Source organism: Manacus candei, unplaced genomic scaffold, assembly GCF_025592945.1.
Source record: "Manacus candei isolate 608988 ecotype Guabito, Panama unplaced genomic scaffold, ASM2559294v1 h1tg000005l, whole genome shotgun sequence".
In the NCBI taxonomy this organism is placed as follows: domain Eukaryota; kingdom Metazoa; phylum Chordata; class Aves; order Passeriformes; family Pipridae; genus Manacus; species Manacus candei.
In genome coordinates, this window is record NW_026138053.1 from 1,420,090 (window position 1) to 1,442,340 (window position 22,251).

General features: G+C 46.3%; 1 protein-coding gene, 1 long non-coding RNA gene and 3 other non-coding genes across 19 annotated transcripts in view; 4 read left to right on the top strand and 1 right to left on the bottom strand.

The window, feature by feature from the left end:
- The window catches only part of KIF2C (kinesin family member 2C), a 50,359-nt gene that overhangs the window by 23,536 nt on the left and 4,572 nt on the right, over window positions 1–22,251 (bottom strand). For 2 of the 13 annotated variants that reach the window (XM_051807679.1, XM_051807598.1), the window contains 17 exons: window positions 21,574–21,693; window positions 20,775–20,891; window positions 20,266–20,366; window positions 19,921–20,016; window positions 18,867–18,921; window positions 18,616–18,778; window positions 18,243–18,333; window positions 16,621–16,684; window positions 15,386–15,477; window positions 15,005–15,147; window positions 13,401–13,605; window positions 12,867–12,977; window positions 12,297–12,364; window positions 10,993–11,095; window positions 10,799–10,915; window positions 10,299–10,434; window positions 9,575–10,104 (listed from right to left, as the gene is read on the bottom strand). The exons of 7 other annotated variants lie outside the window; for them this stretch is intronic. In XM_051807679.1, the coding sequence (XP_051663639.1) occupies window positions 10,028–10,104; window positions 10,299–10,434; window positions 10,799–10,915; window positions 10,993–11,095; window positions 12,297–12,364; window positions 12,867–12,977; window positions 13,401–13,605; window positions 15,005–15,147; window positions 15,386–15,477; window positions 16,621–16,684; window positions 18,243–18,333; window positions 18,616–18,778; window positions 18,867–18,921; window positions 19,921–20,016; window positions 20,266–20,366; window positions 20,775–20,891; window positions 21,574–21,693 (1,859 nt within the window). In that variant the 3' untranslated portion in view covers window positions 9,575–10,027. Of the gene's footprint in view, window positions 1–9,574; window positions 10,105–10,298; window positions 10,435–10,798; window positions 10,916–10,992; window positions 11,096–12,296; window positions 12,365–12,866; window positions 12,978–13,400; window positions 13,606–15,004; window positions 15,148–15,385; window positions 15,478–16,620; window positions 16,685–18,242; window positions 18,334–18,615; window positions 18,779–18,866; window positions 18,922–19,920; window positions 20,017–20,265; window positions 20,367–20,774; window positions 20,892–21,573; window positions 21,694–22,251 lie in introns of those variants that run through there. 4 more of the 13 variants (XM_051807612.1, XM_051807670.1, XM_051807652.1 and 1 more) reach the window with 4 other exon arrangements.
- On the top strand, window positions 207–21,688 carry LOC127480103 (uncharacterized). Of its 3 annotated transcripts, XR_007907765.1 has the most exons (6): window positions 207–663; window positions 2,904–3,665; window positions 4,516–4,705; window positions 7,164–7,229; window positions 8,705–8,813; window positions 21,577–21,688. It is a non-coding gene; the product is annotated as an uncharacterized LOC127480103 (long non-coding RNA). The 3 variants fall into 3 exon arrangements; XR_007907764.1 differs by lacking the exon at window positions 7,164–7,229; XR_007907766.1 differs by lacking the exons at window positions 7,164–7,229; window positions 21,577–21,688 and adding an exon at window positions 14,952–15,049.
- LOC127480473 (U5 spliceosomal RNA) lies at window positions 5,343–5,457 on the top strand. The gene has a single exon (XR_007907914.1). It is a non-coding gene; the product is annotated as a U5 spliceosomal RNA (small nuclear RNA).
- LOC127480575 (U5 spliceosomal RNA) lies at window positions 6,302–6,416 on the top strand. The gene has a single exon (XR_007907956.1). It is a non-coding gene; the product is annotated as a U5 spliceosomal RNA (small nuclear RNA).
- LOC127480483 (U5 spliceosomal RNA) lies at window positions 6,885–6,999 on the top strand. The gene has a single exon (XR_007907916.1). It is a non-coding gene; the product is annotated as a U5 spliceosomal RNA (small nuclear RNA).

The following is a 22,251-nucleotide window of genomic DNA, read 5'->3' on the forward strand; positions in this document are numbered from 1 at the left end:
GTCAGGCGGGGCAGGGGCGGGATGGAAGCAGGGTCAGGGCAGCGGTGTGAGGCCGTGCAGGGCTCCGTTTGGGGCTTTGGCTGCATTAGCAGTGGGGCTGGGGGCCAGGACGGACAGTGAGAGAGGGGCCGGCGGGACTGTGGGGTGGTAGGGGCTGGGTACAGTGGGGTACGCTGAGGAAGGTGCATTGTGCATGAAGAGGGTGGTGGGGGACTTGAGGTGTGCCAGGAGAGGGTGAAACCTGCAGGGGAAACAGAAGCTCTAAGTTCTGCTTGAGGCTGGGCACAACCTCGATGTTGCAACACCAAATCACTGTCACTCCATCGTTCCACGAGTCCAAGGCGATCGGTCGCTGGCACCTCGCACTCGGACTGAGGCTGACGCAGCATCGGCCTGCCTTTTGATCTCAAAACTGATGATTTAGCAGCACTCTGGATGTAAAGAACTGCTGAATTGCCAGGGCCAGTTCCTAAATCACTGGTGTTTTTCTTGGCAGGAATAAAGCCCTGCCCTGACCCAGCCTTGTTTTGATTATTAGGTCCAATGGACTGGGTGGCAGCCCAGCACTGTGGAGAGCAGAGTTTGAAGCCAACAAACAGGAGTTACGTGCTGATGCTAGCACTGACAATCGACTCAGGCAAGCCATTTAACTTCCCTGTGTCTGTATGTTCCCATATGTAAAATGATCATAATAACAATATTAATGCACATTTTCAGGGTACTTTGCAACGTTGGCTTAAAGACTACTGTGTCAGCAGATGCTGTGATTACAGCAGCCAGAGTAACCACTGAATCCTCTGAAGCCCCATGTCATCACTGTTTCAAACTCCTCTTTTTTTTTCCATTGATCCACAGGCAAGCCCTTTGTATCACTAAAATCCTCACGTCCAGAGGCTGGTGCTGGTATTTCTGAAGAGTGGGAGGGTTGCTGCAGCTTTATAATAAAAATGGGATAGCAGTACACCACCAGCATCTTAAACATAAATACAGAAATGTTAATTTAGAATCAATTTTGGGATGTTTCAGACTGTAAAGTTCTTTTAACTAGATCTCTGTTGAGGACAGAGGAGCACTTTATGGGACTGTAAATTTCATGCAAACAGTCTCTGTGAAATACAGATTCCCCCCGCACATGAGCTGTTCCCTCAATATCAATCATATGCCTTGTAAGTAATGTTTCACAAATATTCTGTAAATCACAGGAAAATGCTTGCAATAATGTGAAATATGACTTTCACTTGACTGTTTCAGCCGAGGCCCCTAACAGGCCATTCTCCTGTCAGCACTAACATTTGTTATGGCTAATAACATTTTCAATCACAACTATTTTGGGGAAATGGATTTATTTTAAACCTCTTTCCCCTCAAAGGAGGTCCTGAAAACGCCCTGCCAAGGACACAGACTCCTTACAGAGCACAGGCCGTAAATTCCCAAATGAAATTTCATCTCAATTCTTAAACATTGTTCCTTAAAGACTTTGTTTGTTTGTTTGTTTGTTTTCAGGTCCTGAGATACATGTTCACCTCTTAGTCACTGTTTTCAGTCTGGCTCTGATAATAGGAATAAAAAGTTACTTTTGAGCAAGTATCTTGGGGATATTCTGGAACTGCTTTGGAATTTTGCTCCAGATTCCAGGAGAAAGGACTTAAGAATTTTGTAGCTAGGGAATTGGTAATCGTGGTGATTTGTATTACATTGAAAGAAACTCCTTGTTCTGAAATCCAAAGATTGTGTGTCGTTCTAACTTTTTTTCTCCTAAACCACACTTAAACCTAAAATGGTGCTTTTCTTAGGCAGGAAGTCCAAGAAGTGCATTAGACAAGGTGAGAACTCCTTTCTTATCCTTAGGCATGTTGATAGAGATTGGTGGAGGACAAGGCACCTGTGTCAATGCAGCTGTTTGCAACCTTATCCCTCCTTCTGTATCTGTGTGTGGACACAGATCCTGGTGTCTGACTCCTTGGGACTGGTCAGTGTCCTCCAGCCAAACACATACACAGCGGTGGGATTGCCACCTACCTGAGCAAATGGAGAGCTTGATCCCTGACATTTCACCTCCCTACAAAGTACACCTTCACATGTGTCAAGCTGGAATAGGGATTATCTTACTGAGCCAAAAGTGTGCCAAAGAAATTTGGCAAGATGTGGGTTACTTTATTTAACACCTGTGTGAAGGGATGGAAGGAAGTGCTGACACAGGATGTTTCTGGGGTTTCTGCCTTCTTGCCTATAGCTCTTATCATTTTAGCTTTTCTTAGATTGTTTAAAAACATGCCTGGGAAATTAGACAGGAAGAAACCTGAGCAAATGTCTGTCACATCAAAGGGTGCCAAAGCACTCTTCCACTGCCAAGGCCAGGCACATATTCCTGGGGTGGATGTGGGCCCAGTCCAGATGACTGTCACTCCAGCACGTGAGTGAGGGCTGCACTGCTTCGCTAAGAGGCATTTATAGCCCCCTTGACCCTGTCACTCCCCATAAATCCATACCTATTTCTGCTCTCATTTCACCCTATTTATTCCCTGGCAGGTCAGATATGAGATGCAGTGTTCATATCATGAGGCTAGTGAGAAACCAGGGCTGGGGTAATGGGAAACATCAAAATGACTTTATTAACAGAGCAGAGAAGAGAGCTCCTGTAGTGAAACCACCTGCCCCGGAAAATAATCTCAAGTCTGTCACAGATTCATTGTGCAGCTTCAGACATACCTGGAACTCTCCTTTTGCCTCAGTTTTCCTATCTATGACATGAGTATAAGGGAAAATGAGATTAAATTAATGGTTAGTAAGAGCTTTAGTATTATTTGCCAGAGATTTTAAATGTGATTTTGATAGTAATTCCTTAGTACGGCCTTCCTCTATCTTCACAGCCCTTTTTAAACTTCTTTCTTATTTTTCTCTAGGCAGAAGAGATCCTGACTTCTGTCAAAGAGCAAGAAGCCATCAGGAAGCTCATGGTTTTCTTGCATGAATGGGATAGTGCCCACAAAGTTGCTCAAAGCTGCATCCTGGACAGTTTCATTAAAAGCAAGGCAGAACAAGAGCTGGAGCTGGAGTTCTCCCAGGGAGCCAGCTAGTTCCTGGTTCACCTAACAGCATGGCTCAGGATGGCATATCTGTTTCCTCAGACAGCTGGAGGTGCTGTGTGGTAGTGAGATGGAGAAGAGGGGCAAGTTCTCTACCAAAAATTAGTTTAAAGAATAAGCTCTGCACGGAGACATTCATATCCAGCCATGTTCTGCGGGCCTGAAAAACAACCTGGCTATCTAAAGATGAAACTGAAGGGAAAGCCATGTAACCTGTCTCTGAGGAATGTAGAATTAGTGTTTTTCTTGCACTGGGATGAGCGTGCTGCCTCTGCCTGCCTGTGAGAGGAAGATCCATGCTCTCTTGCAAGAGACAGTACCCAGTTCAGACCTCCATCTGCTGCAGCGAGGCAGGAGGTGATGGCTCCCAGGAGCACAGCCTGCTGGCAGAGGAAGATGGGCTCCAAGGCAGGAGATGCTTCTGGCTTTGTTCCCTCTATCTTTGAAGCCACAGATACCTTAATGAATTTCTGGAGATCGGAGGTGCCTCAATTCCCCTGGAAATACCGGGGCTGTACCACCTGAAAGAAGAGGACAAAAGGGAGTCTGTAAAGCTGCTGCCACTCACTGCAGATACTGGTAGGGAGTATAAGGAGCTCATTCGCAAAAGCTACAGTAGGCAGCATCCATCTATATAGGAATTGTTTTAATTCAGGCAAGGAGTTCTCCCTGACCTCTGACCCCCGGGGTTCCTTGCTGTGCTGAGCCACTCCCACCCCTCCACCTGCAGATGGCAGATCACTGCAGCGCTGGTCTGGCTGGAAGGAGTTCAGCTATTGTTGAGTGCCTGCATTTCATCCCCTCTCATTTTTTAACAAGCTCACTTTCTTCACAGTCATATTGGCACAATATTGCTGCCCTGCTGGCTGCAATTCCTCCCGTTAAAACCACAAAACAGTTTCTATTCTTACCTGCAGCATTCACCTACTGCAAACTTTCCCAGAGTTCCCCTCTGGGGTGGGAGGGTTTTGCAGCTCATATCTTTGAAAGAACATTACAACATTTTTTTTCCCGTTTTTTTCTCCTTGCCAGTGGAAACCAAACCCTGTTAGTTCTGTAGCTGGAGGATGTTGTCAGAGGCCATGGGGTGATACATGCTGTCACAGCTTCCTCCAAGAGAGACGAAGCAGCAGGATCAGCAGCAGGATCCTTAGCAGCTCTTTTTGGCATTCCAGCACCAGACTCTGCTTCCGTAAACACGCGCAGAAGGGCCTTCCTTGGCCACCTAAACCAGCTGAGAATTTTGCCAGCTGGTTTTCCAGTTTATGGCATGGCTCCTGACAAGGGCAGAGAATTTATTTCCTGGCTCTTTGAGCCACACTCCAAGTGTGATGTGATACTGGATTCTGTTGGGGTAGCAGTGAAACAGCTGAGATGGGTGACTTATTCTCCTCCAGGCACATGAGTTGGCATCTCTTTCTCTGCATAGAGGTACCAAACCTTGCCAAGTTCTTGGCCTCTTCCAACAAAGCAGAGGGTCAAGAAGACACACAGGTTCTGCTGGACTCTTCAGGCCATGGCAGTCCCAAGTACCAGAACCAGGTCTACCTTGTACCTGTGCTGCTCTGTACCTCTCCACAGGCCCAGCACGGGCTCTGCCGATGCTCAGGGTTGTGCAGGTGAGTACTGAGCCTTGCGGGGAGAAATGGGAAATGTTTGCGTCTGTGCCAATCCTTCCTGCCCAGACAGGGGCTGTGTGCGTCTCCCTGGCACTGGGGCTGCACTGAGCAGCCCCGGTGCCCGGAAGAGAACTGCCTGGAGAACTGTGTTAAGGCTGTCCCTGTCACTCTGCCCTTTCTCCCCAGGACATGGTGGGAGAGGTGCCCTGTGCCCTCGGCGAGCCCGTGCTGGGCGTGCTGCGCTCTGTGCACCTGGATTAGGAAAGCAGGATCTGTGTACCCACCTTGGGCACTCTGGGGCAGGCCGTGGCTGGCCTGGGCAAGTGTGGCGGGGGTGAAGGGCGAGCGCTGGAGCTCCCGGCCACGTATCCCCACAGCCCCCTCCCGCCGGAGCGCGCGGCCTCATTAGTATTCATTCATTTGCATACCCAGGGTGCACCGCGCCCGGTACCGCAGCCCCGGTAAAGCCTTTCGGTGCCGCCGCTCTCCGGGGCCGCTGGTCCCGGTGCGGGCCGGGCCAGTCCCTGCCGGGTGAACGGGCCGGGGAAGAGGATGGTGGAACCGGGGGGTCGCGGGGTCGCCATGACCTATAGAGAGAAAGCTGTGGATAGGTATGTACAGGGGACCAATTGTTGGTATACTCCGGTTTCTCTTCAGATCGTATAAATCTTTCGCCTTTTACTAAAGATTTCCGTGGAGAGGAACAAGTACGAGTGTCGAATAATTTTTTGAGGCTCCATTTCGGTGGAGCTGACCCTATCCTGGTTAAAAATAGAAAAACAAATAGTAGTAGAGAATTGTGATAGATCCGGACTCAGTTTGTGGGGTTGCAGTGCAGACAAGGTCAATTATTGCCCTTTCCAGCGGTAGGAGCAGTGTCTGCTGCGGGGTCGGTTCCGCGCCGGTGCTCACCCTGACCCCGGTACTCAGTCCCTCCGCAGCGCCCGTGCCCCGGCCGGGGCAGCCCCCCCATCACCCCTGTCCCATCAGAACATGGGCGAGCGACCGGGGGGGCTCGGGCGGTGCAGCGCAGCGGCTGCGTGCCAGCTATTCGGGCTCCGGGAGAAGCGGCCAGCCGGGAACCTGCCCTGCTGTCCGGGCGCTCCAGCCTCGCCCGGGCCCCCGCTCCAGCGGTCTTGGCGCGACCTGGGAGGATCCCGGAGGAGCCCAGTCGTTACCGCGACCCCCCTCCCTTCGGTCCGTGGCAGAGGCGTACGGCGGCCTCTCCCGGAGCCGACTTTCACCCTCTGCGCCGCGCTGCCGAGGAAACCGTGCGACCGCAGCCGGGCTCCTCCAGCATCCCCGTCCGCCTCCCCTCGCTGTCCCCGCCGGGCCCGCCCCGCCCCAGCAGCAGGGCAGGTAGCCCCGGGCGTGGCCTCCCCGGCACGGCGCGATCAGCATACCCGGGGTGCAGTGCGGGCAGCGCCCGGCCGGTCCCGCCGACAGCCGCCCCTCCGAGCCGCGGCCGGGGCTGGGGCCGGCAGGGGTGTGGAACGGGCGGGGAGCTGGGACCGAGCTGGGGGAGGCGACGGAGGGTCGCCGTGTCCTCTGGGGCAGCGTCAGGGAGGGGGTGCATGTGCAGGAAAAATGATCTATATGCTCTGGTTTCTCTTCAGATCGTATAAATCTTTCGCCTTTTACTAAAGATTTCCGTGGAGAGGAACAAGTACGAGTGTCAAGAAATTTTTTGAGGCTCCATTTCGATGGAGCTGCCCTTATTTTGGTTAAAAAACAGAAAGAGCTCATTTAAATATCTTTCACACACGCGCTCAGCGTGGTGAGAGTGACTGTCGGGTTACAAAGTTGCGATGCGGCGCCGCGGAGGAAATGATCCCTCGCGATTCGTACCGTGGGGAGAAGGGATCTGCTCCAGGACTGGGGCTGGTGCCTACGGAGTTCACCCACACCTCCCCGCCCGCGCCTCCTCCTCCTCCTCCTCTTCCTCATTAGCGCCTCCTCGTTACCGGTGATTTGCATACCCAGGGTGCCCCGCGGCCCCGCCGGTGTCCGGCGCTGCGGCCGCTGCCCCGCCCGGGCTGTCGGGGCCGCCCGGTGTGTGCGCCCCGCGGGGCCGGGCCGGGCCGGGGCTGCGGGGCCGGGAGAGCCGGGCGGGCCCGTGTCACCCTGACGTGTGGGGCGTGGGGCAGGCGGCGGCAGCGTCGGGGAGGGAGGGAGAGGCATACTCTGGTTTCTCTTCAGATCGTATAAATCTTTTGCCTTTTACTAAAGATTTCTGAGGAGAGAAACAAGTACGAGTGTCGAATAATTTTTTGAGGCTCCATTTCGGTGGAGCTAACCCTATATGTGTGAAAAATAGAGCTCTAAATGTGATTGGAATGGGCATACACGATGTGGGGCGACAGCCTTTTTGTGATGGAGGTTGTTACTCCTGCTGCTCCACCATCCGTCACCGGGTGGTGTCATATCTGTCCATTTATGCATCTCTCTCCCTGCTCAGGTCCTGGTTCGTTATTAACCCCTCCCAGGAGGAAAGCGTTTACCTGCTGCGAGGAGACTGCCAAAGGTACAATAGTTCACCACGGTCCCTAAGCACACAGCTATCTGTGACAAGCCAGGGCGACCAGCAGGGTGTTTCTCTCAGGGTCCCTCATCATCTGCAGGGCTCACCCTGGCTGCCACAAAAGTCATTGGGTGAGACATTGGAGAAAAATTTACAGGACCGTGAAAGGGACCCTCATGTGGCTTCCTTTGGGTAGGAAAGGACTGGGACATGTTCTTCCCAGAGAGGGTTCACCCCTCTTTCTGGCACTACCCCAGCTGTGCCATCTCTCCAGCACAAAGCTGCTCAGGGGTGAGTGTGTTCAGGAATGGGGCAGAGTCACTGCCTGCAGGTAGTAGTGCTCAGATGCTCCCTGCTACTGACACTGGAGCTGGCTTGAAGTTTTATTTACAGGGAGATGTGAAGTCTGCTCTGGCCTTGTGTGCTGTCACCTCCTATGGCTGGGCCTAGAAGCAATCCAGGTCCCACACAGGGCTGAATGGTGCTGCATTGCTTGTGGCCCCTGTATTCTCCACATAACTGCAAAACACCCTTTTTTGACATCGGCCACCCATTAGAAAACCTAGTGTCCACAACTGACTGCAGAATACTTAAAGGAAAGTCAGCAATTTATGCTGAAATCGGTTCATTCAGTATGAATTTCCCATAGTGTCCACAAGATAGTGCTGTCAGAACACTTTTCCTGCAAAAGCAGATGACAGAAAACTCTTGGTAGGTAGGGAGACATTCGTGGAGAGTCTTCCAGGCTATGCAGAAGTAACAGTGGTGGTGTTTGAATCCTGTGTTCTTTTTGGTCACACAAGAAACTTGACAGACTTTAATAAACACTAGGAAGCTCTTGCCAATCATTAAACGGTGACTGCTAATCCATGCACAGCCAAACATTTCTTGTTTATTTTGGGACTCTTCTTCCTATCTGTTGGTGCCACTAGGGCTGGAAACAGCATTTTCAATGAGGGTTGCACCAAGAGGCCCAGACTCCATTTGTTGTGTGCTTCTTCCCCCACCCAGGGTAGAGGGATGATGGCCTAGAAATCAGGTCTCTGGCTCCTGCATTAGATATACAGATTAGTAAACAATATTAAGTCCAGGGTGGGGAGGTAGAACAAACAAGGGGCAATACTTTGTTTCTTGCACCCAGGTATCACGTGGAAAGGCTGGGTAATCCAAAAGCAGTTACACCTGAAGCAGAACAGGACCATCTTGCTTTTGTCCAGACTCAGTAGGGCATAACAGCCCTTTTACTCTGGATGTGCCATATGAGCATGATGCAGGCAGAGCCCAGATCCAAGTCAGCTTTGACCGTTCAGAAACCTTCAGAGTTCTCAGCCCCACACTGCCCCCAGTACCTAAACTGCTCATCACAACGTTCCCCAGCTGTGGAGAAGGATCCTGTTGGGGTTGAGGGATTCCTTCTTTAGCTGCTTATGACTACTGCTTGCCCACATCCCACAAAGATCTTTTGCTGTCTTTTCCAGGCCCATCCTGAAACCTGGCACACAAAAATGGATCCAGTCCAGACTGAATAACTGGCCTCCCCTCTAGTCAGCATCCCCAGAGACATGGCAAGGACGCAGTCCACAGAAGGTGAGTGCAGAGCTGGATGCACTGTCACTGAAATTACACCCTTAACTTTCAGAGGGAGAAGACAGCTCAAAGAAGGAATAGTAGTAGAAGGCTCCCCTTGTGATCTGATGCTTGCATAGCTGCATCCAATGTTGCTGAACCTAGAGCCTACAGGCCTGTTTTGTTCTTTTCAAGACAACCCCTGGCCTGAGCTGAACAAATAGGAAAGAGCAGGCAGCAGCACGTCTCACACCTATCTCCCCAACCTGCTCTTTCCCAGAGGACAGGGTGTATACACCCACCAGTACCCAGACTGCGCACATGGGCCAGGGCCCAGCTTTGCATTTCTGCCCTCAAATACAGATTTTGGGGGGCTACTGAACATCCTTGTGTATTTTATGTGGCATAAAATGGGAAATATATGAAGAAATATAAAATAAGATCCTGTGGCTATCTTCAAAACCTACATAAGCTCCAGTGGTACAAACGAGTCTCACAGGGCCCTTCCTACTTACCTGATAAAATAGCTGAGCCACTCACTATATAGGAGGATAGGTACCCTCTAAACTAGCTTCCCCCATGTTAGGCAAGTTCTACCCAGCAAGATCTCAAAATTAAGAGACAAAACTTATTTCAAGTGATTTTTATGTAAACATTACAAGTATAAAGACTTTGGAAAAAAACTTCATCCAAGAAATCAGCCTCTCTATACAACCAGCCAGTCTTTAGGGCTGTTAGACTTTACCAAAATCAGCAAGAAATATATTTTATAGGACAGAAGATAATTAAATCCAAGAACATTTATTTATTCAACTTCTTAAAATACTGAGTTTTACAATCACATAGTCCATTTTGTTTCTAGAAAAGCAAAACTTGCAACACTTTTGCAGTGCTTCAAGCACATCTGGAAAGGTTATGTACTATACATGTGTATTTAGTTCTATTAGGGGACACCATTGTCACCAGCAAAAGGCCAGATGCCAGGCATCTCTCAGGCAGAGACTGCAGACCCTCAGGCTTCCTCCCCAAGCCTTGTAGTGAGTGCATTTTAGCACTTTGCTGAGTCCCCTGATACAGGCCATGGAGAAAAAGGCTGCCGTGTTCACTGCCCTTGGGCACACGTGGCCTGCAGACACTCTACCACATTTAAAACGACTGACACAAACCACTGACAGACATGCAAGACAAGACAAGTGTGTGAAAGATTGCTTGTGAACCAGATTTTGCTGTAATGACTAAGGCCTCTGCCTTCTTATCTGCTTGCTAGCTTGCTCCTCCAGTTGCATGGCAGCCCCCAGGGCATCCAGTGTTTCTGTAAAGGAAGATAGGAGTGACAGGGTGACTGACCTGGAAGCTGAGTTTCCCAGCCCAGCTATCCCTCTCAGCAGAGCTGAGAGCTATGCAGAAGGACTGGGTGCTCAAACCCCCACAGGTATGCTGGGGTTACTTTCAGGTCTTTGGAAAAGCATTAGTGACAGTGCTCGTCCGAGACAGGCACTCACATACCTCTAACGCTGAGGAAATTTCTTGAGCCGTCCTCTACGAAGTACTTAGCTCTGCTCACAAAGGTCTCGAGATCATAGTCAGGTTTCTCTGTGATTCCCAGGAGGTAGTCAACTTCACTCAGCATTGTCATCATTCTCTATATTTACAGGGATAACAGTAATGAGAAGTTGACTTTCTGGAAATTCAATTAGTTGCTTCACATCTGGCACTCCAGCCAACAGAGCTGAGCATCTGCAGAGCAGGAGCAGTCAGTGCTCATTAGCAAGAAGTAGAAGTTGCTAGTTGGAGAGGAAGAGGATCCAGCAGGCCAAAAAGCACTGAAACACCCCAGTTTAACCAGTTGGGCAGGAAACCAGAGGAAAAAAAGTTAGTGGTGAGGAAAAAGTAACACCACTGTACATTACAGCCTAGAGCCTCCCCAGCAGCACTTGGCTCAGACAAGGCAAGCTGCTATCAACATGTAGAAGGCAGCCTGGGCTGGGCTTGCCACTTCCACATACCTGTCTCAGTTCTCTAAGCTGTTCTACAACCTTCTCCTCCCGTTCACTAACTTGAGTCATAGCTTCACGATAGTTGAACATGTGGGGAGAAAGATCTTCCTCCTCATCCTTGGAGAACTGAAAGAAACAGCACACGTAAGAACAGCAAGTTTTTCCCAGCTTTGAGTTCTCTTCAGCCCACTGCACACACGTACACTGTATTGAAGACCCAAGCCTTCTCCACCAGTCTCCATTTCCTCAGTCTCCATCTGATTCTGCGTGTCACTACCTCCATCATGAGGGCTGAGCTCTTTCACTCTGCAACAAGAAGATTTGTCACTCAAATTCTTCTTCCAGCAGTTTCTCAGCTACAGCATCACAAAGCAGCTGCTCCAATCAGTCAGTGCTCAGCAAGAGACATTCAGCTGCACTTAAAGCACTGCACATTACCACCCCCTGAACAAGCTCACGTGGGCAGATACCCCTGAAGACTATGAGAAGGAAAGCCAAGAGACATTTGCATTAAGGAAAAACTTTCCTGTCCAACCATCCACTCTGGCAGTCACACACCACTTGAGCTCGGACTGAAGCCCCTTCACAGCAGGTGGCACATACACCTTGTACACAGTCCCTCAGGTCAGAGTGTGTGCCAGTGTGCTATGGCAAATATACTGTGAAGGTTGCTCTCTTAGATTCTTAAGTACATTAGATTCATAAGTAAGTTAGGCCTGCGAGTTATTGTTGTGCTTAGAGTAAATTTTATAGAATCTTTTGTTAAATTGTTTCAATTAGGCTATGGATTAAGCGTGGTTAAATCTTAAGACTTAAACCATTGGTTAAGTCCAGGGCTAAGCTTAGCAAGGGAGTCCACTCTGAACCTTGTGACTCAGTAGGAGGGTCTTCCTTATTCCTTTTTATCCTTACTGTTTTCCCATCCTTACCCCTTTTTCCATTCCCCAGCCTCCACGTAGATCATTTTAGGTTGATTTTAGTCTGATTCTTCTCTGTGTGCTTTAACTGCCTTCTGCCTAGTAAGTAGTAGAGTGAACCTTGCCAACAAACTGTTGTACTATCACTTTATTTTTAAACCTGCTTTTGCCGATACCTTTGCCAGTGATTCTTTGAGTAACCTAAACACTCATTCGTGACACACATTCTTGGCACATCCTTACAGACGGGACCCCAAGTACTACAAAAAGTAAAGGGCATGGAGGTAACCATTCAGGACAGGGGAAACTCCCTACAGGAACCAGGGTAGTCCAAAGTCTACCATGAGAGTAGACTCCTCTGAGGAAAGGAGGCATTACTCATGGTTTTACACATCTCTGTTGTGTCTCACACAGCAAACACCCAGGTTAGTTTCATATGACAGCTCTAAGATAATTTGCTCCTAACAACCAACCTCCAGGTTGCCATTACAAACAATACAAAAGAACCTGAGATTCCAAAGGTCAGAGTAAAAGCAGCCAAAACACCTTTTGCAGCAAGATTAGAATCCCCAGGTCTGAAAGGCCATTACCTGTCAGCGTATCTCAGCGTGTTTAAGGTGTACTCACACGAATTCATGCCTGGAGAAATCATTGCTATCTGCAAACAGAACAGAAACCTCAGTGACTCTCACATCTGACTTTTGTTCATGTTAATGGTTCTACAGATCTCACCACACAGCTGGGATATTTTAGGACAAAGGGTCAGAGTTGACGCACTCTGTCAAGTCCATTTTTCTTTATATCTTCTGTTGGACATGCCAGGAGCCCTATATCAAACTTTCCACTTGCTTTGTGTACACCCACTGTGATTCACCCTCCACAGGAAGAAAAGTCCTTTGAGAGCACACCAGACTCTCCTACAGATTCACTGTATGAAAGTGTCTTCTGCAGCTCTGCTTCTATGGGAACTGGGCATAGCTCACCAATCTATTATCTCAGTCACCATGGGCAAGTTTCTGTGAAGAAACTGTATGACTTTTTTTTTTTTTTGAGAGAGATCTGAAGCTTTCTGACTTCAAAATCCGCTCATTCTAGGAGAATGTGCAGGTACTGGTCAAATTGCAGAACCCATAAGCAGTGTGTTTGACATGCATACTCACCATACAGGTCCTTGAGTTTGTTCCTATGAAAGAGTCTCTTAGCACCTGGGTCAGCTTGCTCTCCCGAAAAGGGGTGTGAGACTTGTTCTGCCCTAAAGCTCGGATACACTCCTAAGAAAAGATAAGTCTTGTGAATGCAGTATCGGTATCTCTCCTCAGACAGCTCTGCAGGCTATCAACCACCAGCTGCTGGTAAACCCAACAGGCTGAACAATGGTCACATCTACTGCTCTGTAGTCCTTCATAGCCTTTAAAATATACACCAGATATTTGACTGTCACAGGACAGCAGGTATGTGAAAAAAATCATATGTGAAAAAAAAAAAAAAAAGACAACTTGAATGAGGCTGTACCAGTGTCTGGCCTGACAAGTCTGCACTGCTTTCCTGGAAACACTCTAAATGGAAGTATACCCCATTTTCAGGCTTGCTCACATACTAAATATTTTCTTGGCTGTTCTTTTCCTGATAACCCCGGAGTTGAACAGAATCCATATGTGGATTATCACTCTTTGTTCCCTGACCTATTAGCTCACCTTCAAAGCCAGCAAGCTCTTATTGATTTCTGCACCTTCCATTCGTGTCTGCCGATCAGCACTAGCTGTGTCTGCACCCCTCTCATTTCCTGCCAGATCCACCAAGGAAAATTTGCCAATCAATTGTCCTCTTTGGCGCAGTATGATTTGGAAGCAGGCGTGTGACCGTGAAGAGCTGGCATTTGCAAAAGTCTGCCCAGATGTCCTACAGCAAAGATGGCAAACAAGCATTAGAACTGTGTCACGGGAGACAACAGGTCCTGACAGCACTAGACAAGACCTGCAGCCATTCAATTAAATTGTTTAACCTCCCAGGTTTTATCCCACACATTAATACTTCAAGTTTGTGTGAATTATGGAGTTACTTCTGATACAAGAGCATGGGACTGCTGTGAAAAAAATGAACCTGCACTCTGGTTATAGAGATGTAAGGCTATTTAAGCTGCTTGGCTCAATTCAGCCAGCCTACACTGGAATGCCTTTCTGATGCTAATGCCTCACAGGCACTTGGAAGTCACACCTTCAGCACAGCCACTGTCATTTTCCTAATGCATCTGCCATTATATAGTAAGCTCAGCCAAGCTTCCCACTAAACAGCATTAGCTGTTCTAGCACATTACAGTCATGGTAAATCCCTTTTCTCCAGCCAAGCTGGCTTGGCACTTCACCTCTGCTGTGCAGCTGCTCCTGTCCCATCACTGCAAGGCACAGATTGGCTTTTCAAGTTAAACCTGCCTGTGACCTTCATTGTAATTTATTCTCTGAGAATGCTGGCAGGTTCACTGTCCCACCTGGATCCCTACTGATGGGGGAAAGGGAGGGGAGTCATCCTAAAGCAAGGCTAAAAAAAGAGTCCATGACTGAATTGCCAGCCAAAACGGGATGCACAGCAGAGTGCTGAATGAGCTTTCAGGATGTGCATATCTGCACATGCAGTGCAGTACAGAAGCCAAGGAGCTCTCATTTGCCTAGTAATGTTTCCACAGCTGCTGCAACTTAACTGAAACAGGTAAGGTTTGGTAATACAGGTTTTAGCTCCCAATTAAAAACACCAGTACAAAGGCAGAGCTGCCCCAACCACAGCCTTTCCTGCCAGGATGATGTGCCAAGCCTACAGCTGTCCCTTGGCACCTGCTCTCAAGGATTCTTTAGACAAGATTCCTGAATGACATGCAGCATTTTTGTTGTCATTGGAATAAGCTCATCTGGTCTGCAGTTAAGCCAAAGCATTTTTGCAACTGTGGTTGATGCCAGCTGCTGTTACTTGATCTGACAAGCCCATAGGGAGCTAATTGTATTCCTGTAAAGTAGCTGATACTCCTAGAAAGCACAAAGGCAGCCATGTCCTCATGTGAATAGTTTCTCTCATTGGAGTTACATGAGGACATATGAATGATGAGCTCTGACTTTCCTTTATGGCAGCCAGGCTGAACCCACCTCATTATTGGGGGTGGGTTCTGGAATTCATGCAGAGGTGCCTGTTACTGGGAAAAACAAGGTTCTGTTTAAAGTCTCAAAGCTCCAGCACCAGACATCATATGTTTTTTCTAGATGTGGAGATACAAGAGGACGTGACCACTCTTAGTGGTTTCAAGGCACCAAACCTGCAGGCACTGCCAGTCGCGATCATTCTGATGACATCCTCAGCACAGCCAACTTGTCTTTCTTGGAGACCAACAACCTGGACCTGCTGCTTGCCATCCTCCAGGACTCGAAGCTTGGCCTTCTTATTCAAGAGGTCAAACACCTATATTTCAGGCAACGAGATTGAGGCAAATCTGAACAAGGTCTCCTTGGAAGTATTTTGCAGTGTCTTTATACAAACTATAAAGAAACAGCACCTTTATCGTAGCCTGCCAATTCAATTCCACACACATCAAGATCAATAGAATACATAGAACTATAGAAAATAGTAAGTTTGGCTCAGCTACTTATGAAATATTCAACCAAAGAAATCAGGTCAAGATTTAAAAATAAAGTCTTACCTTTCCATTGTATATTTCAAAGAAAGTCACATAGACTTCCAGATTCTGACTCCTGTACCTGGGCTGGCTTAGGAGGAGGAAGACATCTTGTGCTAGTGAAGAAGGGCAGAAGTTAACTAGTTTAAAACACACTCTAGTTGCTATTTGATCTACTTTCAAATATTGCACAGCCATAAGGCAGTGTCTATAGCAGCTGAATGACAGTCATCCAAACAAATGCTTGTGAAAAAAAATCAGTGCTGAGCTACCATCTGGAGAACAGATTCAGCAACATCCTTATCCAGAGACTGAAAACAGGGGAATACAGAAGTTTCTACTGCTAATGTCACCCATAGACAGCAATTCTTACTGCTCTGGGGGAACACTGGGATCTGCTATTGTTTTGGACAGGCCTGAAAGTCATGTGTTTGTGTTTCAAGCACTCCTTGCAGAAAGCCTAGGAAACATGCATTCCTGAGCATCTGCTTTGCTGCGGTTTGGAGACAATGTACCAGATTAGTTGTGCCTGTGGCTGGATCCACTGTAACTTTTCACAATTAGGCTTCAGACTTTGAAACTCAGCTGAAAAGCAAAGACTCCTTCAGGGCCAGTCATAACTGTTTTTCAGAGATCAGCCAACAGTTGCTTCTGTTTCAGCTGCCTTGCTGCACAGACTGCTTTCACAATGTGCCTTTCTAAAGGGAAGGTAGAGGTCAGGGGTTTTGGTGCTTTCTAGGCAGTATATCAAGGAGAGGCTTCTAAGCATGTTTTCTGAAATCATTTTGTATGTGCTAGTTTTTTTGCATCTAAGGCTTACAGGAAGAAACCTGACATATACCTCCTTTTGTGTAACAAGTTTTATATCAGAAACGGATGGAGTTGTGTTGCATTCAAGTCAGTTTTTTTTCCAGACACCGCCCTCGGTCTGAGACACAAGCAAAGCAGAAGAATCAAAATTAAATGGTTCAGCCCAGAAAATGCCAAAGTAGAGAACACGTCATCTCCTTGCCTCAAAAACAAGTTATCTTTTGGTGAGTTAAGTGTGGAACTTAAAGGCTGGAGGGAAAATATTTTGTGAAACCAATAAAAAAATTAACCATACCTCCTGCAAACACCAGCACTTATTACTGAAAACACAAATACTTTATGTGTCTTCTACTGGGTACATTTTAAATAACCATACAAAACTAGATCTTATCTATTTAAGAAAAACAAGCACTGATTTGATTTTTGTATCTATAGAAGAATCAACTTACAGGCAAAGGCATATATGCCCTTTGAGGCATTCTGTATTTTCCCAGAGAAGTCTCCGCCCATAGTCTGTGAAGAGAGAAGGCCAGAGGTCAGGTGTGGTACCAACAAGTCAGCCTACCTGATCTCAGCCCCAAGAACAGACTAGGAAGTTACCATAGATATGCTCCAATGTCAGCAAGATGATTAGAACACAGTGCAACTCAGGATAAAATTAATTTGCTGCTTCCCTATCAGTTCAGAAAGAAGATCTGGACTACACAAAGCAACAGCTGAATATCTGTAAGGCTCTGGCTGCAGAGTCAAAGTAGTTGTTCCTCCAAGGAAAATGCATGGCCTTGACAGAGCAACCAAACAGCCTCTGGTCAGAAGAGACAAAGCCTCATTTCTTCGGACATAAGTTGAGTAACATTTTTGCTGCTACTTGCAAAAGTTAACATATGACATCAAAATGCAAATTTAGAGCAGACAATATCTTTAATTCCTTTGACCAAGGTACCTTTAATCCCAACAACATTTTCAGTTAGTGCTGTTCTAGTGACCTGCTCTACCAACCTTTAGATGAGACGGAGTCAATTATTTAAAACACAGCTCAATCTGCCAGTTTAATGTGCAACACTCCAGTCTCAAGGTAGGGCTGCTGTCCTTGAACTAGTTCTGCCCTAGGATTGGGAAGGGAAAGTAACTTCATCACCTATGATTTTAGTGCCTCACAGTTGTATTCCTGTAACAACACTCAGATGAACAGGTTTGTCTGCCCTTTCCAGTGCAATGAAGGCAGCCTGTGTTCAGACTTCTATAAGCTTCCAAATTTTCTTCTGGATTACAGGAAGAGATCTACAGCTCACTATGTAACACTAACAGTAGGAGATCCTGGCCTAAAACTTGGCTTTAACACCAGAAAAACAGCTACTACCTGAGCAGCAGGTTAGCCTGGTACAATCAAGATCAACAGTTGTTTGAGGTAAAGGGATTTTGCAGAACAGGACAGCAGATTTGACTCCACTATCATACTGTGAGGATCCTTCCTCACAGTTCCCAGAAGGAGAATGTTAAAGACAACACAGCTGTTGAAAATTTAGAGCATGTCACCTTTGAGACAGAAAACAGCTTTCACATCTCTTGAAACTGCAACTGGTAGACTAGAAGGAGTAGTTAGAAAGCAAATATGCTAAATTTGCCCTCTTCACAAATTAAGTGTTTATGTGCATCAAGAGACTTATTCTTATATAATTGCTGAAGTCTTTGGAATGCCTCCAAGCTCAAAACACAGGATAGGCACCAGCCTTTGTCTCAGATGTAGGATAACAGCCCCACTTTATAGACAAGTGTTAAGAAGCAACAGCCATTTGAGGCAAGGAATAGCCATGACTAAAACTGACATGTCAGGACATCCTAAGTCTTTAAAAAGCCAGCTATGGAGGGATTTTAGTACAAATTTTCCTTAAAACCTCAAAGGAAACCTACTAATACGTAAAGCTACAGAAGAAGAGTTAACATCTAACAAAGCTTTAAGACAATAAAACCAAGATCCAAACACCTTGTAACAATCCTACTCATGATCAACATCAAGGATCTTTAAAATACTTCAAAGCTAGAAAAATTGAGACCTTGGAGAAAAACTTACATGTGTCTTGCCGCTGCCTGTCTGGCCATATGCAAAGCATGTCGCTTTTCCGCCCTCAAAGATGGTCTCTACAAGAGGTCTAGCAGTGAATCTGGATATTTAGAAGGTAAAAAAGAAAAAATTAAGGCAAACATTTCACATCCTGATTCATTGTCATCAGCTTCTCTTAAAAAAGAAATTAAATAAAAGCAAATCCTTAGGAAATCAGCAAGGCCATGCCAAAAACAAGCTTTAGACTTTTCAGTCCTTTGGCTGCCTCCAAAAAGCATTTTAATACTTATTTCAGGTAACAGTTTCTTTAAGCCAGAATGCTATCTACCCATAGCTCCCTGCTTTTATCTGAAAGCTGTTCCTGATAAGCAGCAAGCATTACCTGTACACCATTTCATTAGAAGAGGTTTCATCAAATGAAAAGTCAAATCTAAATGTCTGGGTGTCAAGGTATTTGGTTAGGTCTACTTTCTGCTTTGGCTCATGCACCATCAGGACACACTTGCTTGGAACAGTAACCACATCACACTCCTTTTTTTGAAGTTCTGTTGACAGAAAAAACACTATCAGTTTTAACAAGAATGAAAAATGTCAAACTGCTCCAAAATAGAGCTGCTGGGTCAGTACACTCACCTTGCCTATTGAGAGGGCGCTTCCTCACACAGACACAAATCCTATGTTCTTCTATCTAAAAGAAAAGTAAGAAAACAAATAATTGTTTCCCACTTGCACTCACACCTACTTCATGTTAGAGAGATGCAATGCCCCCCTCACATCTACTTTTCTGTGTGCTGATCAGTGTTGCCTCTGCTACTGGTCAGACCCTCTCATGAAGGGATGTCAGTCTTAAAGGGCATTCAATGCAAAAGAAACACTGCAAATAATTGACCTTTATGTAGCACTCTCCAACATATCAAGTGGAAGTGCTGCTATGCTATAGAAAGTGCCTCAAATATTCTGTAGCAGAAATAGTAGAAAGTTTAGACCCCAGTCAGCTTTTCAGAAAAGTTTGTGATATCAGTACTGCAGCTATGGTCAAATTCATGCAAATTAATACTTTCATTTACCCCAGAGGTCTTTTTTGACCCAGAGTTCTTTACTGATGCAATAAGTTAAGCTATTTGTGCAGCACAGCTACACATCAGGTGAGCTGGGAAGTGCATGTGCCATTGGGTGAGGCAGAAGGTAACAGGCTCCTCTCCTGTCACACAGCAATATGTACATTTTTTTTCAATTGCTGAAGATCCTGACCAAGCCTGGTTTTTCTAGTTTTTGACCTCTACTTTTGCTCCTCCACTTTTTGACCTAGTTTGAAAATCACTTATTATATGATTTACCCATATTAACACTTTCTGTAATAGGGCAACGGTCCATTTTAAATTATGCCTATACTTACAATGGCTCTGCCATTTACAAACTCTGAAAGACACTGATGCTCACAAATCATTGTGTGATAACTGTTGAAGGGCAAGTTCTTCACTAGTGTCATATGCACAGTAAAGCAAGGCAGCTTAGCCCTAGAAGGGGAAGGCAAGTGACCTCACACATACCACCAGGTGCCTCAAGCTCACAATATGCTCAGAGGATTTCCAAGGTGCAGTGATATACCAGCTGCTCAATACCAAATTTTCAGTACAAAATGAAGTCTGTCTACAGGCTGCAGTTATTAGGCTCAGTATTTACTTACTGGATCATCTACAGATATTGGCTGGCAGTTTAAAGTTGCTCTGAATTCCTTGATCATACGTGCAAACTCCCAGTTTGGACAGCTGCTGTCGAACTCCTGCATGGAAAAACCATGGATGTGAAGATAATTGATCTGTTACAGCAAAAAAGCCCCAGAACCTACTAAGCAGTCAGCTGTATGTAATTGGAAGCATTTCACAAGGTTCTGAACTTTCTGAAACTAGAATCAATCCATCCTTATGTACCTCATAAGAACAAAGCCCGTCCAAAATACATTTGTTTTAGTTTCAGCTATTGTGGTACACTGTCCCATAGAATTTCCCCTGACAGGTGTATTGTAGAGTACCTGCGCTCGTTTTATCCTGATTTCACTGATTTGAGCCCTTTTTTCTTCTCTCTTGCTTTTCATTTTCTCCATCTCTTTCACAATGTTAGATCTTCTCCGAACTAGATAAAATGAAAACAGTTCATTGGACTAAATTTTCATACTAGGTTTTAAAGTACAAGACAAATATTTCAGCTCCTCCAGGTTGCTGGCAGACTAACTTGTACAGGAAACGATCATCTTCAGAAGGATGGTCATGAATTTTGCAGCACTTCCTTCCCAAACCAGATCTACCTACCAGGGAAACTGCCCTGGAAGTCACGCTACCACTCTACAGCAAAGGCAGCACTTCTGAGGCAATACCAGTATAACAGAGTTACACATTTTTAATTAAAAAAATACTCAAGATATTCAATCTTGCTGCCAAAGTCACCTTTTCAAAGCTTTAGTCTCGGAGTATACAAAGCAGCAATCACATAGTGATTCATTGCTGACTGAAGAGTCAGTCTTTATCCACTGCTCCCTGGTACCTGGGCTCCCTGAAGTGCTCGTTCTAGCAGCAGGCAGATGATTCTCTGTATTTTCATTTACACCTGGCAGTGAGGCTTCTGGAACACAGCCCAGCCTGCTAGCCCTGGTTCGGCCAGCTGCAGAAAGAAGCCAGACCAAAACCAATAATTAAATCTCAAAAATCAAGAATGATTCTGCAATCACATCCAGATCAGGAGAGAGAACTAGCTAAAACCTGTGGCAAATGTGCAAGTAAACTTTTAACTTCTTTGCCAATCACCAACTTTTATTCAATGCTGCAAATCAAGGCCTCACCAATTAGAGAAGAATTTAGTATCAAGCCTCTTATTTCATTGTTTTTGCAGAACTTAACATGCCCTCAGCTATTCATAGGGTAGCCTGGTAAAATAACTAGAATTTCATAATTCAAGGAGGCTCAAGTTTCTGCTTTACTCAACCCATATAGGTAAAACTGTGACTGGTATATTCACAGAGCGTGTTGTCAGCAGTATTAAGGCACTTCTCTTCCCACTCCAGTCCCACATTGAACAGATACCACATCCACCCAACATGCACAACTGCAGCTCTCTGGCTGATAAAGTACATCATTATGCACAGCATTGTTTCCAAAGTCCTTTGGAAACCCCTTCAGGTAGGAGCTCTGGGTATTTGCATAGTGGCAGACCTCTAGGTCTCTTGTTTTATCTATGAAGGAGTACAGGTTGCTCATGCCCCTGGGATTTGCAATTTGCCTAACTAAATGCACACAAAGCACCTTGTTTAACAGTGAGAGTTCACTGCATTTTTTTCTCCACTCACCAGGAACTGACAAATATTTTCTGGCTTGCACAGAAGTGCTGGGATCTACCATCATCTCATCTTCCTGGAGGCTGCACTGAGACTCTGTGATAGCAGACATCCTGGAACGGCCACGCACAGCTTTGGAAACAGGAATCCAGGGACACTCAGACACTTGCAATTGATGGAGTGCTCACAAAGTGCAGAACAGTGAGGAATAAGGTGTGGTTAAAAGGACCTTTTCCAATAACAAAGTGCAGGACAAAGCAGTGCAGGTGGGTGAAAAGTGATCATTAAATACACCACTATAGAAAAGCAAACAGTTCATTCCAGGTTTGCAATTCCAATGAATTTCTCTCAGATACCACTAAGGATTCACATAAGGTTATGGCAGTTGTAGCATCTTGATACTTAGGAAGGAGGAAGTTACAAGTCAGAACTGGGAAAGCCTCTGAAGCTTCACACTTGCAGGGCACTTAACACTTGTGAATTAACTCTGTGATGGTGACAGGGCACTGGGGTGGGCAGCATCGTGCCCACCCACCTTCAGGGCACCCACACACAGACTGTGTGTGGTGCACAGTGAACTGGGAGCCCCATAACACTGAATTCAGCTGAAAGACTCTGTATAATCACGACATAAAACCTTTGAAAAAGGTCCTTTTGTAGGCAATTCTCCATTGTCACATGCCAGGGTAT